Raw genomic sequence first — 19,936 nt, forward strand, 5'->3', positions numbered from 1 at the left:
CGTTATTGTTTCAGTTAATTTAGCTATTGTGCGCGTGAAGTATTTACAATTGCGGATCATTGTTTTGACAAGCACCGTGCACGGTCCCCAGTCGTTTAATGCTATTGAAATTATTCCGTGATTGTAAGACGTTAGTGCAGCATTATCTAAAACGTTTGTTCAAATAACGTGCGTTTTAAATTACTTTCGTAGTATACTCATGCAATTTCGAGACGTTACATTACATTAATAATAAATTTTCTCTTGATTGATGATTCGAGTCTAGATTGTAGGCGATGATAGCTGTAGCATTTAATATGTCAATAAATTCTATATGCAAAAAGTCGATAGAAAACTGAATGCTTTAGTAGTAGAAGTCACTTTAACGTCGATGAAGTTCTTGGGTAATTTATCACTTGGTCCAACTTTCATGACAAATAACTAATGTAAAATGTGTCGTAATTCATATATTACCTGGGAATAAATCACACCTTTTGCACAATTAAATACTCAAAGTAATACTTATGACTTAAAAAAATATGCAATAGAGAGCGTCATGAGAATATTTTTATTGCTCTAGAATCGTACCATCGATTGTTTCATCTCTATTGTTGTTTCCCATATGTTATTAATATCAGGCTTGAATGGCTTTTAACCTTTTTATAAACATACTCAATGATCAGTCACCGTTTTAATTGAGGCAATAGACATGAACTGCAGATAACAGAATATATTGATATATATATAACATAGTATAGACTACGTATCTATGAGAGTGTTTCTTAAAAAGAGTAGAGCTTTTATCGCCGATAATTTCCTTCCTACAATTGCTTGAAGATTTTCAGACTATTACCGAGTAATTTTACTTCGCATTACATGTTAAGTATATTGAACACACGATAGGTTCTTTTGCTTCTTAGATTGGCCTTGATTATCTATTGACTACATGTATTAAATTATAAATTTCTAAATAAACTCTTATTGGCTGTGCTGTTCTCGTATAATAAGAAACCGATTTTGTACCATTTAAAATTAACGTTTTCTTATGAGATTATGATAAGTTCTATGTAAATTTTAAAAGTGTACGTTTGCATCGGGACATAAAGGGATACCTGATACTTTCTTCAAAAACTGAATTCAATTTCTCTTAAATAGGTGGAATTAAAAGATCAATTTTATACGAAGGACAATGTTGTAAATAGTGTCATGTGTGTGTATCTGTGATATAAAAAATATGACGGTAAATAAGTGTGTATCTCTGTATATATGTGCGTGTGTGTATATGTGCGAGTGAGCGTGTGTGAAGCTAGGTATGTACTTTGGGTTACCTTCATCCTCATCCTTAACATGGTCGTCCTGGTCGGAGAGCGCGGCGTCGCTGTCGTCGGTGTGCGAGCGCGGCGAGCGCGGCGAGGCGGCGGCGGCGGACGGCAGGCGCGGCGGCGAGCGGCGCGACGCGGCCGAGCTGCGCCCGCTCGCCGAGCCCTCGCCCCGCTCGCCCCGCTCGCGCTCCCCACGCTCGCGCTCGTTCGAGCCCGACTTGGACAGGTTGAGCACGGGACTGTGCCCGGGGGAAGAGCCTGCGACCAATTGATACAAAGTTAGCTTCGAAGTACATTGTAGATTCCATTCCTCATCCTATCAGTGCGTTGCCTAAACTAATTACTTATTAAAACATTAATTCCACAAAATAAACGCTAATTGCATCACACTTCTGAGTTTTAAATCGATGAATTGCATTTAATAAGTTTTTTTTACTATGGCTGAAAAAATATTAAATCATATTAATTCAGAACTATGTCACCTACGTTTAATCTAAAAGAGTGTTAAACATCTTAAAAAGAAATAATGGAATAATCATGTTTATCAGATAAAATCTTCACAAGTTAAAAGAGTAGAAAAACACTAAATGTAAAAAACAAACGGGACAGACCATTGTGTGAATCCTCACGCGCTTTGTCCATAGCTATAACACGTTCGATGTCGCCCCGTTCATCGCGCAACCTGTAACAAAAAATGATTTATAAAATAGTTGTATTTATACAGAATTTTTGAAATGCAAAAAAGGTATGAAAATAGCTGGTTTCTATACATCTTTCACGGTTGCTTATACATATTAATTTCAAATTATTATTATAACTATTTTTAAATATGTAGAGTTAAAGTAGAAGACGTAGCCAATCCCCCTATGAAATTTAGCCTAAAGGAACCGAAGTATTCATAGATCGCGATACCTGACTTAGAAAAGCTCCCTAAGGCGAAAGCTTCTGTATTATTTTGTTGTGATGTGCGGCGCATGTGTGATTGATTTTATATGTCAAAGTTCTAAAACAACACGGATAAGAAACGTCTGTTAAGCTAGAAAGGTCAAGTCAGCAGAATCACTCGTATTTTATCTCAAAATTTAGTGCTCATTTAGTGCTAATTTAGTGGTGATAACAGATATTTGGTGCTGTGATAGGAGGACTAAAAATGAGAACACTGCTAACTTTTCATTAAGCTAGCAGTGTACCATTTGTGACCGCGCTGTGATACGGTTGGAGCGAGGGGCACATCTGCTAATAATTAAGTGCTCAATTAGTGCTGCCTGTACAAGCAAACAGATATTTCAAAAAAAAATTATCAGTTTTTAAAAATGAGAACACTGCTAACTTTTCATTAAGCTAGCAGTGTACCATTCGTGACCGTGCTATGATACGGTTAGAGTGAGGGGCACATCTGCTAATAATTTAGTGCTCAATTAGTGCTGCCTGTACAAGCAAACAGATTAAAAAAAAATCAGTTTTTTTACTATACATAACTGCGGACATAACGATACGAGCAATCATAGAGCTGAAAGATCACTTTAGAATCAGTAGTGGTGAAATTGATTAGAGTTACTAATTAGTGCTCAATTAATGCTACTGGTAAACCCAGAAAAATTACGAAAAAAAAATCATTCTAGAAAGTCAAGTCAGCAGAATTACTTGTTTTATATCTCAAAATTTAGTGCTCATTTAGTGCTAATTTAGTGCTGAAAACAGATATTTAGTGCTGTGATAGGAGGACTAAAAATGAGAACACTGCTAACTTTTCATTAAGCTAGCAGTGTACCATTTGTGACCGCGCTATGATACAGTTGGAGCGAGGGGCACATCTGCTAATAATTTAGTGCTCAATTAGTGCTGCCTGTACAAGTAAACAGATTTTTCATATATTTTTTTTTGAAAGATCTGTTTGCTTTTCGATTTTTGAAAATCTTCGACTTTCTTAGCGAGCAGTTGAAAAATGATTTTTGTTTGTAATTTTTCTGGGTTTACCGGTAGCATTAATTGAGCACTAATTAGTAACTCTAATCAATTTCACTACTACCGATTCTAAAGTGATCTTTCAGCTCTATGATTGCTCGTATCGTTATGTCCACAGTTATGTATACTAAAAAAACTGAAAAAATTTTTTTCTGAAAAATCTGTTTGCTTGTACAGGCAGCACTAATTGAGCACTAAATTATTAGCAGATGTGCCTCTCGCTCCAACCGTATCATAGCGCGGTCACGAATGGTACACTGCTAGCTTAATGAAAAGTTAGCAGTGTTCTCATTTTTAAAATCTGATAATTTTTTTTGAAATATCTATTTGCTTGTACAGGCAGCACTAATTGAGCACTAAATTATTAGCAGATGTGCCCCTCGCTCCAACCGTATCACAGCGCGGTCACAAATGGTACACTGCTAGCTTAATGAAAAGTTAGCAGTGTTCTCATTTTTAGTCCTCCTATCACAGCACCAAATATCTGTTATCAGCACTAAATTAGCACTAAATGAGCACTAAATTTTGAGATATAATACGAGTGATTCTGCTGACTTGACCTTTCTAGCTTAACAGACGTGGATAAGAATGGCTCCATTTGTAAATATGAATCGATATTAATTTCAGCTGCTATATAGTCAAATTAGCTCCAACAATCTTATCATTCAAGTTATAAAAAACCAATAAAAAATACTCAATGGTAGAAAAAAAAGGAGAGCACGAATTAATTGATATTATTTATGTTGTATAGAATCATATGTCAGTATCTCGTTAAGGTATATCAGTAATAAATCGGTCACGCTACCACGCAAATCGAGTCCCAACAGAGTGGTAACAAAGCCACTGACAAACAGTTTTATCATTTGAAACCATAAAGCATGCTACCCACTGCGCGGTAGGCCTACTACAAAGGAAAAAGTACAATATTATAGAACCCCGCTGCGTTTCTTTGTGAGCGGATGAAGACGGTGTATGTAATCATTTTGTACGGATGCGAACTGCTACCCTAATTCCGTGGGTACATTTATGATTATGAATTATTAGTTTGTAAGCTTCCGTTTCATATCGTTTTGTTTGATGATTTGAATTTGTGTTTGTGGTCTAGTTTTATTAAATGTTTCCCTTATTACATAATTTTAATGTTACCTTGGAAGATGTTGTACTAATTTTTGGTATACCAACTAATATATCCTTATATTTGAACAACATTTTTTGTTTGTATACCTACATTTAATTGAATTTAAGAGCAATGAATTAATAAAAACATTGTTTAATGTTAGAACGATACAGTTCAAATAGCATACAACGATTCAAATAATTTACAATGTGATATTACCGCAAGATCGTGAAAAATGAATTTCTTGTCGGAACCAATTTTGCTCATTTCAAAGGGGTTAATGCTACAATTTTTGCCCAGTAATGCCTTTTGAACATTTGAATATAAATGACGTCTGAAAGTGAAATGTAACATACATAATAAGTGGCTGTTTTAAGCCTTCGTGGAACCCTTTTGTGGATTACAGAGTAAGCAAGTGAATAGAGGCTACGTTTTCCTGGCTAATTAAGTGGATAAGGTTGAATTTTTTATATTTTTAGTATTGTTAGCATGATGTGTATGAGTATGGTTCTATACTCGTGTTTCTGTAAACTTATGACATTATGTTCTTTTTATTAAATTATACAAATTTATTCGTAATATAAGATTCATCAGTGCCAATATTTATTGTAGTTTTTCGTACATCTTTAAAATTATCCAATTTCTGAGACGATCCACAGTATTCAGAAGTTGAATTTTATTAAAAAGAGTTTTCTCGTCATTACCTCTATGAGATAATAACAAGAAACGTTCAAGTAATTAAAATCAACCGATACTGGGAGTAAATTATTCCATATTTTGTATGTAGTCATTACTCTGTGGCGGAACCCTCGAAATGGAGTCGTTTGGTACTTTACTGACGAGTCACGGAGCACCGTCTGAATTTAATATATTTTTCATTTCCGTAGCTATTAATATGTTAATAATTCTTTATATCTTCTAAATCTTGTAACTCAAAACTTTTTCACTCAAAAACTTGAATTGGCAAAACATCAAAGCAGGGAACCAATCGATTGAATATCATAAAAAGTTGAGATCAACAAAAAGTGTAAGATAAAATAAGCTGGTTTGTATATTTGACAAACCAATCCGTTTTGAAAGACTCGAAAATTAATGAGGTCTTGCGTTCAACGCATTCAAATGAAATGACTAAATCATCACATTTCGATCGGACAAAAGATAACGCCTATATCAATAAAGTAATAAATTATTTTCATTTTGTTTTGTATTTATCATTAAAAACTGTTAATGTGATCGATGACGTTGAAAATGTGTTGAAATTAATTCGAATTATCAAGATGGTAGTAAGTATATTTTTTATGTGCTATAAGACAGCTGGATATCTTATGTTCAAATATACCATTACCAGATCTACTTATAGTAGAGCTGTATTAATCTGTAGCAAAACATTATGTTATATTTTGAAATGGAGTTCATTTTGATAATTAAGAGCGATGCAATGATTTTCCTTGAAAATTAATGAATATTCTCCCCAGTGAACTGCCAAAAGCAGCCGTCATCACAGAAATCGCGCAATATTATTCATTTGCTTGTCAAATTTTAAATAATTGGCGATGAAACTGTGATGGAGACAGAAAAATTGTAATGGACAGAGGGTGGTAAATAAAATGCGCATCTTATCTGCCACAAATTACTTTTTAAAAGGCTACCCGTTTCTTTTTATCTCATACTAATACAGATATTAAGATTCGTGAATCGTGATATGTTTAGTCATTTTATTTCTACGTAAGTTGATATACTCAGGTAAACTAATTAGACGATCGCGTTTATCTTATATATTTCTAATCAATAGCATCATAATGAACATGCAAATATATGGATAATACAATAATGAAAGTTAAGTTAGTTAACGTTAACCACTGCCATTACAGGACGAGCAGTGGCCTAAACAGATATTCCGGGGCCACGCGCGCGGACAATGCGATGCAATCTACCACCCGAGCCAATGTACGCTGATTAGTTAATTCTGAACCGCTCATACAGCCTAATACCAAAGCACTAACGTTACGAACCGTTCTTGTATGCATAATCTGATTAGAGGAAGTATTAAACAAAGCTTTTGATAACGGTGTCGTCAAATTAAATTGCTGCGACAAAATTACTGCGAGCTAACTTTTCGATGTATTAGAAGAACGTAAATAATTATGCTACATAGAACGGAATCGATTAAGAAAATCAAATCTTCTCCGAGCGTCACTGCGTGAAACATTTGCTTGACACCCAAATCAAAAATCGCTTTAGCTCACCCTCCCTCGGGGAGATTGGGGAAGCGTCGACGCCTCAACATTTATTATTTCAGACATATCACTCACATGCAAAACAAACTCCGTCCGATCCATCAAAAAGTTTCGCTCCCCGTCTCCTTCGCGAACAAATCGAGTGTGTAAGTAGCGGTTTGAGGATTGCTTCGTATATTTGGTTTGTCTGACGGTCCGACAATTGATCAAACATTTTTTTAATACGAATTTTTCTGTAGCTTACAAGTAACAACTAACACTTTTATGGTGTTAATAATTAACTTCGACTTAAAATGTTATGTATAATGCTTACATTTTATTTTATAATAAAAAAATAAAACATGCAGTCAATATTAATAACAAATAAGCCTGCTCATCCACAAGAAATAAGCATCGTAACCCTCCGCAACAGTCAACAAAGCTTCGAAGAAAATCGAGCGAAAAAAGGCTAAAAACACCTTAGGGGTTTACTAATCGAATAAAAAATATCAGCGGCCGATGCAATGTGTTGGGGAGGAATGGAATAAATTATAAAGAAAACAACAAGCTAAGGGGATTTTAAAAACGAGAAATTTCTTTTGCGAAGATGTTTACCTTGAATAGTAGGTACTTATTCAAAACAGTAAATTTAACGTTATTTAAGATAATTTTGACGCATTCTATATTTTGTACTTTAGTCAACAAAGAAGAAATTAACAGAGATGTTTCTTAAAAAAATCACAAATCAAATTAATTGACAGTAATGAATTATGAGCATATTAAATAAAATGTTATAGATACAGTAGATACGAGTATCTAAGTACCTATATCACAAGTTCGCATTTTTACAAATTACTTAAAAATTAATATAATAAAACTTTTATACTTTAAATGCGACTCCATTAAAAATGCATTTCTCTTTAAGCAAACGTCTAGTCGAAAGCAACCAAACCTAGGGGTGACAAAGAAATCGGCAGTCAGCGGGACCTTTGTGGGGGAAACCGGAGACAGTTATTTAAATTTGAATAATATGATATGGAAAAAATTACGTCACTTAATACCATAATAAAAGTGCACTAAGCGACCGAGGCATTACGCTTGCCAAATGCAAAGAGGGACAAGCAAATTTCGCTTATGAAACGTGAAATGAAATATAAAATGTGTCGGGAAGGAAATAAAATATGTCTCGGAAGCTTTCGAGCTCATTACGATATTAGAAGTACGTGAGCAGATTGTTCAAGTTATTGTTGAAAAATCTGTGAAGATGTACGACCATGTTGTTGGCACATTTGTTGAATAAAATATGCATATTATAAGTAGATGATACATATGGAATTACTTAAAATGTATATGTATTTTGTGTAATTGAAATTTTAAAAGATATATAGAATTAATTATAGCGGAGTATAGTTCCTAAATTTAATGAAATACTCGTAACGTCGTATTTGTTTAAAGCAGATTACAGTACCGTAACGAGATTCCGATCGAGCCCGTACGATGTTATTAGGATTTAAGCGCCAACGCGTCGCCTGTCTCCCGGCGCAATGTTGGATAATTATGCAAAATTGCTTCTACGATTCCTATTTGCCGACTTTTTAGGGGCATAACCATTATCTGTAATGGGAATGTTTTTTGATAATGTTTAATTTCACTGTAATATCTTTTTAGGGAAATCAGATCTTATTCTTTTTCAAAGGGAGAATAGGCGCGTTCTTTCATTTTTATTTTGTGAGTAACTCTAGATGAACAATTGGCTGACCGCAGATTGCATAAATATGGCTTCAACTTATGCAGCATATGCGATAACCACAGAGAATTTACATGCATCAACAGACTTCCAATCCAATTCCTTCGATAATGTAATGAGACAAACCCTTCCTGATCCTTCAGCTGCTTGAACGCTCGTCAAAGTAAATCAGTTTTTTCTCGCATTTCTCGGTTGAGTTTCCTAGCTGGCTGAAGCTGCTGAATCGTCAAGACTCAGTCGCATGGGTAATGATTGCAATCGAAGTGATCGCCTGTGGTAACCGCAACATGTTCCAATGAGACGATAATGGATTGTTGGAGTTATCTTTTATTTGTCTCGGTGATAAATAGACTACAATGGATTCGAACGTGATCACGTTTGCTATGTTTGTTTTTTTCTAATTCTCTATTTTGTAACCAGTTAGTTCAAACAGAGACAGAAGCTGTTTGAATAAAAGATTATTTTATTTTATCAATAGACTATTATTCATAACAATAAAAGTCAGATGTTTTACATCATTGAATTTATATTTTTTGGTTTTTATGGCATTCAAATGCTTTATAAATATAAATTTATAAAGGATAGAAAAAATTCGATCACGAGGCGGGACTTGAACCCGCATCCTTCGCGCCATTCCGGGGCGGATGCCTAACCAACTCAGCCACTCGTGACCCGCCTGAGCAATCGAATTTATTCTATCCTTTCAGTTTTATGTGTCTTAAGGGACACACCGCGCGCCATCTATTGAGATGATTTAACAACCATTTCAACCAATATGAAGCACTTTTCAGTGAATACAATATTGTAACGATGGAACACGACCTTTTCTTGAATTTATATTTTTTGGTTTTTATGGCATTCAAATGCTTTATAAATATAAATTTATAAAGGATAGAAAAAATTCGATCACGAGGCGGGACTTGAACCCGCATCCTTCGCGCCATTCCGGGGCGGATGCCTAACCAACTCAGCCACTCGTGACCCGCCTGAGCAATCGAATTTATTCTATCCTTTCAGTTTTGTGTGTCCCTTAAGACACATAAAACTGAAAGGATAGAATAAATTCGATTGCTCAGGCGGGTCACGAGTGGCTGAGTTGGTTAGGCATCCGCCCCGGAATGGCGCGAAGGATGCGGGTTCAAGTCCCGCCTCGTGATCGAATTTTTTCTATCCTTTATAAATTTATATTTTACATCATTGTTAAGAATATTTCAGTTTGTCTAATTTTCCGTAAAATTTTATGTAGGATAAAAGTCATGCTGTTTTATTTTACCTACCTACTTAAAATAAACGACAGTCTCGTATGGTAATAAAACTATTAAGTATTTTTTCAATCATAATGAAAGGTTTAATGATATAGATGTCTTTGAGATAGAATCAAATATAAGTGGACACATTGGCGACGCCGTTTTATCTCGAACTGAGTCGCTTTACAAGCACATCGATCATAGTATTGTTCAGTTTTTTGATAAAAGTAACAAAGCCAATTGATTTTATAGGATATCCTTTTAATTATAATAATCATGTTATCATATATTTCTTGTAAAAAGTTCAAATAATTATGATTTAAAATGTGATGGCATGTAAAGAGTTCGATTCTATATTTGTGACAATTAACGTAATCGAAACAAACATGTCTGTATCATCACGCAGAGTGGGGAGTTTGGCAGAAAGTAAACAGAAAATATAATTTAGAAGCAATTTGCCGCGGATATGTCCGCAATCAAATTGTCTCGTTAATACCACGCCGCTATCAAAACATTTGATTTGTGGCCCGCTCAGTAGGGTTGAATGGTTATTTAACCCATACGATGCTACACTACGTCTGATGACCCTTATTTATCTACAATCAATTATTAATGCTAGTTCAATTCTAAAAAAGTACACAAACATTTTAGGTATTCAAAGGACCTAATGAGAAAACTCACCATTGTTTTTTTTTTAACAAACAAGAGTTTATTATACGTACCTACAGTAAGCTTTCCATAAATACTAATACACATGGTAAATCAAGTTACACAAGAATATACGAGTAGAATATGCCTATTTAAAACTATTAACCCTTATTAGCTTGTTCTAGTTTTCCGTAATGCGATTTTGTGTCACTTACGCAAAGCAAAGGCATTTGTAAGCATAGATACAAGAGAAGTCTGCCGCGGATGTAACTTACATGCAGTAAAAATACAATCATAATTTAATTATACAAAGCGTAGAAAGCCTTAACAATCGCTAATTAAACCCACGTGATACAATCGTATTAGTATAAGGATGTATTGGGTTGTAGATACTTTTATGGAGGTTCGTAGTTAAGCTTTTACTTATGTAAGTATTATAGGTATATTGTTTACCTAAATTTGCTTGGGATGAATATATAATAAAAAAATACGTATGTTTAAGTAAAAATGTTACCATAATAGACAGTTTATCATATTTTTCATGACATATAATTCTCTAACATTTTTAAAAATTTAGTTTGAAATTCTTTTTCCGGCTTATTTTCCATTCACTGAATTAATGCGAGCTCACACTCGACTCACAGCTAGTGCGAAGTCAGCATGTAAACAGAAAAATACTTTTTATTCGCGTTTAATTCCCCACCGGCTGAGATTTGCATAACAAACCGGGAAAAGGTCAGAAAGCGAACGGAATGGCAAGTGTCCGGTATGATGCCCAGTCAGCGCTTTGTTTGACATACGATCGTTTACACTATGGCACAGTACTAAAACGAGCACTAAGTAATGAAATACACTTGCTTTATGGTTTGGCGAATCATTTTGCACAGTTTAATGTTTACAAAATAGTTCCAGGGGATAAAGAATCTTACAGGGCTATGATAAATAGTGAAATACAAAGGTGCTTATTGAATTCAGTTCGAATGAAAAACATTGCTAACGCTTTTTCATGTTTCAATAGATAATTATCCACATCACAATAGAGAGATATCCAATTTAAAAACGCTGTATAACAAAAAGTTGCGTACCTAGCAAGTGCACAGTTCGCAGTAAACACAGCATTGAATGTTCAAACTCAGCTTCAAAATGCATATTCATGATCGCCTGCGCCACATGCAAATTGTGATTTACACATTGTAATGAATTCTTTTGATCTGTACATTCACATATTTGATTTACCCCATCTATGTCAGTAATATTATCACGCGTTAATTTAATATTCATAGTTTCTGTGTTTCTAATTTGGATTTAATTATATTTTGTTCTATATTATAGGACTGAAATTTTCTAATATTATCACACAGGTAGTAATTTTCTAGCAGAAAAACTAATCCAACCTTTTTGACTGAATTTACACTGAATGAATAAGAGCTTAAAAAATAAATTATTTTAATAAAGAGTTTCTAAGATAACTGAATGTAAAAAGGCAAATAAAAATATGTAATTACTTTAGCGAGATACGACTGTTCAAAAGAAATGCATAAATGACAAGACGATGACAAATGAGTATCGTCCGGATCCACACAGTCGGGTGGCGGACCTCATCAAATTATTCCCCACTTAAAAAATCTTCGTAAACAAAAACGGAGCAAGGGAAAAACATTCGAGTTGCGGGTAAAAAATAGGTATTGGCAACATTGATTGATGCGTACTAATAGGGCGCGAAGGAATGAGGCCGATGTATAATTAAAGGAGAGGTGACACCTTCTGTCAGTGACACTTCTGTGGCTAACTTTTAGAAATAGCACCGTCACGCCTATCGGAAAGGAAGTGATTAGTGTTACAAACTTATTAAAAATTATTGAGTGAAGGCGACTGATTGATTGCTCTAAATATGTTTTAATGCACGGATACTTAGGTATATACTTAGGTACCACTATAAAAGTTTCATTAGTGCTATAATTTTTATTTCATTTTAATTAACTTAATTTCAATGTTTGAATAAATATTACATTTTCACCAATAAAAAATATGGATTAAGCAATGGAATTTATTCATTTTTATGAAAGTAATATAAAACCAGACCACCTTATACTACAAGATATCAAAAAGCGCAAAAAAGATCTCATTATGCGAGCAATATAAGACACAAAATCGATGAAGATAAGCGATACATCGTGAGTTTTTATAAAGCATCCCTTATCGCTGTGTACATATCATTAGTAATGCAAAATAATGGGATACAGACACCTCCGTGCCGTTTGCCAGCTAATGATTAATGCTGTTCACCATTAATTCTTATTTTTGATGAGAAATTTGACTTGTGCTGTCAGGCGCCGGATCCAGATTAATAAAGGCTGACTCTGCAACTTGTGTTATAACAATGTTAGAAGCGGCTCGTTTATAACGCATTGTGGTGATATTTAATAAAATAATATTCACATTGTAACTATTAATAGTACCTATCAATTAATAAAATTACGTTGTACTTCAATAAGTAGAGACTCAGAGATTAAAGAAATAATAAAACGAAATCTTGTAAAATAAACAAATTCCACTAAGACAAACACAAAGTTACAAAGCAAATGCAATAAATAGTTTGGTTCACCAGCGGAACTATCCGAATAGTTTCGACCATAAAAGGGCAAAGTACAAAGAGCTACATAAAATGCCAGAACGACCGCATCGGTGACAAACTCGGGAGGTATTCAGAGGGCTGACTACCGTGACTCGGCACCCTTTTAACAACGCCCTTTGCATATTAGCCAACTGAAAATCAAAAGTCGCTATTATTAATGACATCGCGGCATGACAATCTAAATATCTCTGAAAGTTAAGCTCCGAAAACGTTCCACACCAAACAGAAGTTGCCGAATAAATGTATAGTCACCAGATGCGATCTCAACAATCATATTTCAAATGGGAAACAAGAAAAATTACCGAAGATCCGAGGCATTCAGCATCTTTATCTCACGGATACAAGAGTTCATTTTATGATCATTAATTTTGCCTTTTCCTCGGGTGTTTTATCACAGTGAGAAGCTCTGTCGCGCGTCTCATTAATCAAAAGCATTTGTTTACAACAGAGGGAATTTGATTTGATTAAAATAATTCGCAATATCCTTGATAAATATCACCCTCGGTCTTCGTTTGATCTTCACTAAAATTAATGGTGGGGAATTCAATCACGCAAATGTTAAGGCAGTATTTTGTGACTATTCCTAATTATTTCAGTTTATGTATAATTCACAGCTCAGTCGTATCGACCTATTATTAGTGAATGTACTGACGTAATGATGGTGATTCATCACAGTAGCGTGGAAATATTCTAAGCAGCTAATAAAAAAGCAGCATTAAGGATTAACAATGGTACGTCTCTTGTAGCAGGGACAGAGGAATGAATAACGATCGACGTCAGAGCGATGTGTGCCGATCCTGGCGTATGCCCTCCCGGGCGGCTTAACCCGCCGCACGCCGATTAATCGCAGCTAATTCGATCCGAAACGGAATTAAACCGGACGAATGCATAGATCCCAACGATTTGTTGACTGTTAATTGAGTCGACGTTTGATTTACTGCCAATTGTCTCTTTTTGTTATTGGCGGTCATTATAAAAGAGATCAGCGCATTCAGCACTGGTTCTTCATTATGGCAAATTATTTTTTTACAAAAATAATATACATATACTTAAATAGATCACAAATAACCGAATCAAATATGTTCGCACTGCATTAATTACTAAGAAGTTAATTCTTTATTGATTTATATACGTAAACATGTTACAGGAAAGTTTGAGTTAGCAAGCTTAAGCTACATAATTAAAATTTTTATTCAATTATTTTGTGTAGTATTGTTTTGATTGGCACTAATTGCCCACAGCGCATTCCGATTGAGCATGCATAATATACTCAAGGCAATCTTTATAAAATCAACTAATAAGCACGGATGAGTGAACGCAGAGGAAACAAAACAAACATTACAAATTATATTAAATCAAAGATAATCCTGTCAATTAATTGGACTTAAGATGAGAACCGGTCGCGGACGCATGCGCGAATCAAACCGACCAAGATAATGCGATGGCAAGGAAACCCAAGGACCTATATTGATACACACTGTTGCTTGTTATAAATGTCAATATTCATGGACAATGATTTTTATTGCATGTGGATTTATATGACATTTAATACTTCTCAGAATAGCGCTTCACACGTACTAACGCTGTATTTAATTATTCGCAATTTCATACAATGCTTATTTATACCTATATAAATACTTTAAAGACATATCAAATATTATTATCAATATACAGCCAATAAAAATAATGGAATCGCCTTGGCTTAATGGATATTTCATATTTATTGAAAAGGTAAACGCTACAAATGTAAACTTTGTTTACATTTTCTACAGTTTCAATTTTAATTTAGAGTGTGAATATTTACAAAATAATTTCTTTAAAAAACAGCCTTAATCCTAGTGGCTGAGAGGGCCTTTGACAGTGACACATCGGTACAAGGCGCGCTGTCCAACTGTAATTCTACCCAACACCGAGCGAGGGACCGACATGGATACGTTTTATTTTCAAATATACTAAATTAATTAGGAGGATTTGTTAATGTGTATCAGAAATAAGGATTAATAAAATCTTCATGACCTTTTTAAACATTAAATTATAATATTTTCGTGCATAAAGTCTTGATTGATGTGAAGGTATGTGATGGAAAGTCAGGTAGTGTTAAATTATTATACATCTAGTTTATTAGAAGAAACGGCTTCATATTTATTATAATCGTATGAGTAAAAAATAAATAGAGTCCTAAAGTGAACCCTAATGGCATCAGGCGGAGCTTAAAAAAGTAACTTGTGAGAATAATGCAAAGCTCTCTCAAATGCCTTCAATCAAAATCAGATTGCAACATTCAATCGAAGCATTTGAAAATGAAGTCAAAACCGCGGGTATCGTTCAAGCGAACCGCCGATCAATCACCATCCATTAAACAAGAAAAGAAAAGCGTTTTCCCCCAACCATCGGCCCTCGAATCGGCCCAATTTACATGAGAGCCGCTTTTTCCTCGCATCGAGATTAGCCCTGAATGAGTTTGATGAATTGTCTGTACTCTTCACCCCGCGTCCCTTGCTTTGCCGAGCGGTCATTTGTTAAAAATACACCCGATCCAGCGATCTAATTGTCTCCTCTAATTTCACACTCCCTCCTGATATCTGCGTATCATTTAAATGAAGGACGATTTCTCATTGTTTGAATTAACTGGCCCCCGGTTTCGTTTCGGTTTTATTTAGCCTGGTATAATTAGTGATTTAATTAAAATTTCCTATTCATGGTTTTGCGTGAAATCAAATTTATTTGGGGAATCTTATTTGGAGCTTATGTTCTATGAATATTCGATAACTTAGAGGAAAAAAAGCTTAAAATAAACATAAGAAGGCAAAAGAAACCTCACAGAAGCTGTTCGTCTTACCTTTCCAGGTGTTTAACAATGTCTTCGTAGGCAGCTCTACAATTCTCCCATATACCAGATCTGTTGACAAAGAAAACAAAAATAAGAAAAACGAGAAGGATGAACCCATCGAAATAAAAGCAATACATACGAAACGCAGTTGTATAAAAACGTAAATTGAACTTTTTCTTCTGAGCAGCTTCTTTCTATTCAGATATTATCAAAGCGTCTTAATGAGAATTAGAAAGACAAAAACTTGCAACAAAGTGTTCTTTCGAAAAATAAAAGTTGGTAAATGAAAAAGGGTTTGAATGTAAAAGGAATAATTATGAGCACTCAATATTAAATGTTCCGTTAGGCTGGTCGAGGGGTCGAAGAAATTAATTATGTTTTTAAAACAATCGCTTACATTTGTGTCGTAACAACTCATGCGTGATCGTTGAAATTGTTTCTCGATTACTTCAGCACTTTGTTTTCATTAAACTTTTCGTCGAGGGAATACTTCTTACAATAGTTGAGAATTCCAAACAATAAATTAAATGCTATCCTGTACAAGATGAGATTTTCAATACTAATAATAATTACCTAATGTTGTGCTATTATTATATCACGAATGTAACTTTTACATATACATATATTACACGCTACGCCCACGTTATACATATTTTTTGTGAACGATGTTTTGCTTTGATGATATCTGTGTTATGGAATTTTGTTGTGTTCATTTAATGATTTCAATTAGTGCTCTAGGAAATAATTGAATCTACTTTGCAATCTATGTTCAATTATTATTTGTACAATATGAAAGTCAATCACGCAATGAATAGTAATACCAATTACGAACAATTGTTTTAATACATAGGAAATTTATAATTTTATTTTTCTTTGCTCCAAGTTACATAACATGTTTTAAAAAAAATATTTTTTTTAATTAGTTTCCATGTCACTCCATCATTAGAAGTCGCACAAAAGTAAGTAAAAGGCATTCAAATATTACGTACCTATAGCGACATGTGTTCGTAAGTTAATCACAAGAGTGGCAGTAAGACAGTGGGGTAAGTCGAGTCAAGTGAGCATTGTGGGTCTTCGAACGGAAGTGAGGGCATTCAGTGTTTGTACTTTTCTTATTGGATTAACTCGCTTAGACATTTAACCTGTATCACTTGTGACCCGCTAACAGGTTTCTTTGGACTCATTTGTCAGTAAGCTGATTACGCACTAATTATACTACATTTAACGGATTTCTTCATTGTTTGGCACGTGGTGGTTATGAATATTTATGGCAATGTTGGTTTTGTTTATGTTTGTATAAGTTTTTTTGTAAACTCTCCCAATGAGGCGTGTTATGCTACGATGGGTCAATATTTGTCTAATAGCCACCTGAAAAGGTGTATATGCGAAGGAATAAACAATGCCAATGAAATAATAAGCTACAATTAGATTTTAGTATCCAAAAATCCGAAAACAATAATATGACTCTAAACTTAAAACTGAGCCACTTAAATTGATACTATTAATCATATTATATATTTTTAGATTTATATTACTGTAAGCAATGATGATAAAAATAACTGCGTTAAAAACAACCGACTTCAAAAACGGAAAAGTAAGAAATAAAAAAGATTTGATATTATTAATTACTACATATTATTTTTATGTGCTATTTACTAAAAAGGTTTGATGTCGGTGCATGGGCTTAATACTAAGTGCTTAGTGTTTGGCACCGACTTCAAACCTATTTAATAAATAGCACATAAAAATAATATGTAGTAATTAATAATATCAAATCTTTTTTATTTCTTACTTTTCCGTTTTTGAAGTCGGTTGTTTTTAACGCAGTTATTTTTATTTAATACTTTTTAGTGTATTTTTCAACACGAATCAAACGAGCCCAAACTCGATAAAGTTGAGTCAATATATTACTGAGTTCCTATGGCCACCTTCCGATTCCATCATCAGATCAGCTCCATGTCATGATAATGTTTCATCGCTATCCAATTTACATTCGTATACAAAATTTCAGCTCAATCGGTTACCGGGAAGTGAATCAAAGTTACTTGCTACATTGAAATTAAGTCATCGAGTACAGACAAAAATGCTCATAAAATAAAAACTACTAGGCCTAGCCGAATAAAATTTTTATGGGACCAATTCGACACCATCCCGCATCGAACAAAAAAAGAATCACGTAAATCGGTTCAGAAACCTCGGAGTAATCGGTGTACATAAATAAAAAAAAAAAAAAAAAAAAAAAAATATACCGGCCGAATTGATAACCTCCTCCTTTTTTTTGAAGTCGGTTAAAAATACCATAAATAAGTAATCATAAAACGGTCATTCCTTCATTAAACAAAGAAACAAAAATAACATTTCACCCCATGGCTTTAAATTTTATTACAAATCGTGTAAAATGGTAGGTTATAGTAAATTAATATCTGTTCACGCCGTGTTTGGGAAGCCACAGTTTTACGCTACCAATATCCGGACTACGTAGACTTTATGACAATTTATTTAGATATCCAAATTATTTCAAGCCCATCGTTAAATTCAAAAATGTAAATAAAACAAGATTAATTTAGTAGTGGAACAACACCCTTAAAAATAATTAACTTAAAAAAGAAACCAACCATGTCTGTAGTAAGTTTAGTAATGCAAAATGCTCAAAGTATTGTTTAGTGAAACATTTAAACAACTTTAATACACATTTAAAAGAAACATTAAATATGATAAGATACTGCACGCGATGATAATTAATCGATGAAAGTTTTATGAGCGTATTTAAATTATTATGGTATATTTTAGTTCGGTAATATAGTACTAGATGGCGTTATGCATGCGTCAACTTGATGATATAAATTATAGTAGAGCCATTTTAATAGGCAACATTTGACAGTTCAACAAAATTCAACAACGTAACCTAGTAACGACGACATACAATAACATGATATTTCGTTTTGTTAGAACTGCACATTTGCTTAACTTTTTTTAATTACGATTACATATTTATAATAATAATGACCGATACAAGTAATTTTAAGATTTCATTTTACTGATAAACCATCCTAAACATAATAAACAATTTCTGAATTGAAGAACTGACGTCGCTACAATTTTGTGTCAATAAACCTTTTTTCTTTTTAAATACTAGAGACGTTACTTTAAAAATCGAAATCTGACATCTAGAATCGAATGCATTGATTACTTGTGAATAAAAATCATCATAAATTAATAAATTCGATTGACAAATGTTTCAAATCCGTATCGATTAATACACTATAATCGATGTTTTTAAGCAGGTTACCTCTCTTCGAAGATAAAATTGATAGACGTCAAATGTTGCCTATTAAATTGGCTCGACTATATGTTTTACAATTTACATTAGGGTATTATTTTTTTTCTGAAGAACCTTTTTGACGTAAATTTAATATTTAAATGTAACTATATACCTTCATTATTTTTGTAAATCATGTAGGTACCTATGTAATTAAAGTCTAAACAACCACGCTATTAATTTTATTTCAAATAAGTGCTACAACCATTAGAAAATATACAAACCAGCTTTTTTCATAGGTAAATAATATAATGTGTTCATATATTTTTTTACTTATTTGTAGAGAAATAATAGGAATCTTACCTCGCCAGCGCTTCCATATTGTGCATCGGTTGCCCCTTGATGATGGAGCCATCGGGTCGCGGCACGCCGTGGTGGGGCATGCCTGGTGACATGAGCGCGTGCTGGTGCATGAAGCCCATCGGCCCAAGGTGCGTCGGAGGCGCGTTGTACCCATTGGCTAGCAGCGGAGACTTCTCCATTCGAGCCATTTCTAGAATAAACAAATGTTCATCTACTTAAATGCTGAGAGCTACAATTTATGAATACAAATCCTTAACTAGGACCTGATATAAACATATTTCTATACAAATCTAATAAGAATTTGAATAAGAATCCAGCATGATTAATAACGGTTTCAATTATTCTTCATAATAAATAGAATGCCTCTCTAAAATAATCTCTTACCTACTCAGGTAAAATCCAATTAATACCCAGTATTATCATTTAATTACTCGTTCCAATAATCGAATCGCCCGTAAAACGGCGTATCAACAATAATAAAATGAGCAATGAATTTCGAGACTATTGTTTTCTGGGTACCACAAACAACCCGTGTAAACATAGGGGGGTGCTAGGCAAATATTCTTAAAATGACCCCCTTAGGGGGGCCGCTTTGGTACCGGGTGATC

General features: G+C 34.0%; 1 protein-coding gene across 1 annotated transcript in view; it reads right to left on the minus strand.

Moving 5' to 3' along the window:
• Window positions 1–19,936, minus strand: part of LOC123693835 (dachshund homolog 2) — a 119,365-nt gene that overhangs the window by 38,125 nt on the left and 61,304 nt on the right. The window contains exons 3-7 of the mRNA XM_045639073.1: window positions 19,329–19,518; window positions 15,716–15,775; window positions 1,913–1,983; window positions 1,475–1,559; window positions 1,308–1,378 (exon numbers count right to left, since the gene is read on the minus strand). Coding sequence (XP_045495029.1) covers window positions 1,308–1,378; window positions 1,475–1,559; window positions 1,913–1,983; window positions 15,716–15,775; window positions 19,329–19,518 — 477 coding nt within the window. The remainder of the gene's footprint in view (window positions 1–1,307; window positions 1,379–1,474; window positions 1,560–1,912; window positions 1,984–15,715; window positions 15,776–19,328; window positions 19,519–19,936) is intronic.

Source organism: Colias croceus, chromosome 8 (assembly GCF_905220415.1).
Source record: "Colias croceus chromosome 8, ilColCroc2.1".
NCBI lineage: Eukaryota > Metazoa > Arthropoda > Insecta > Lepidoptera > Pieridae > Colias > Colias croceus.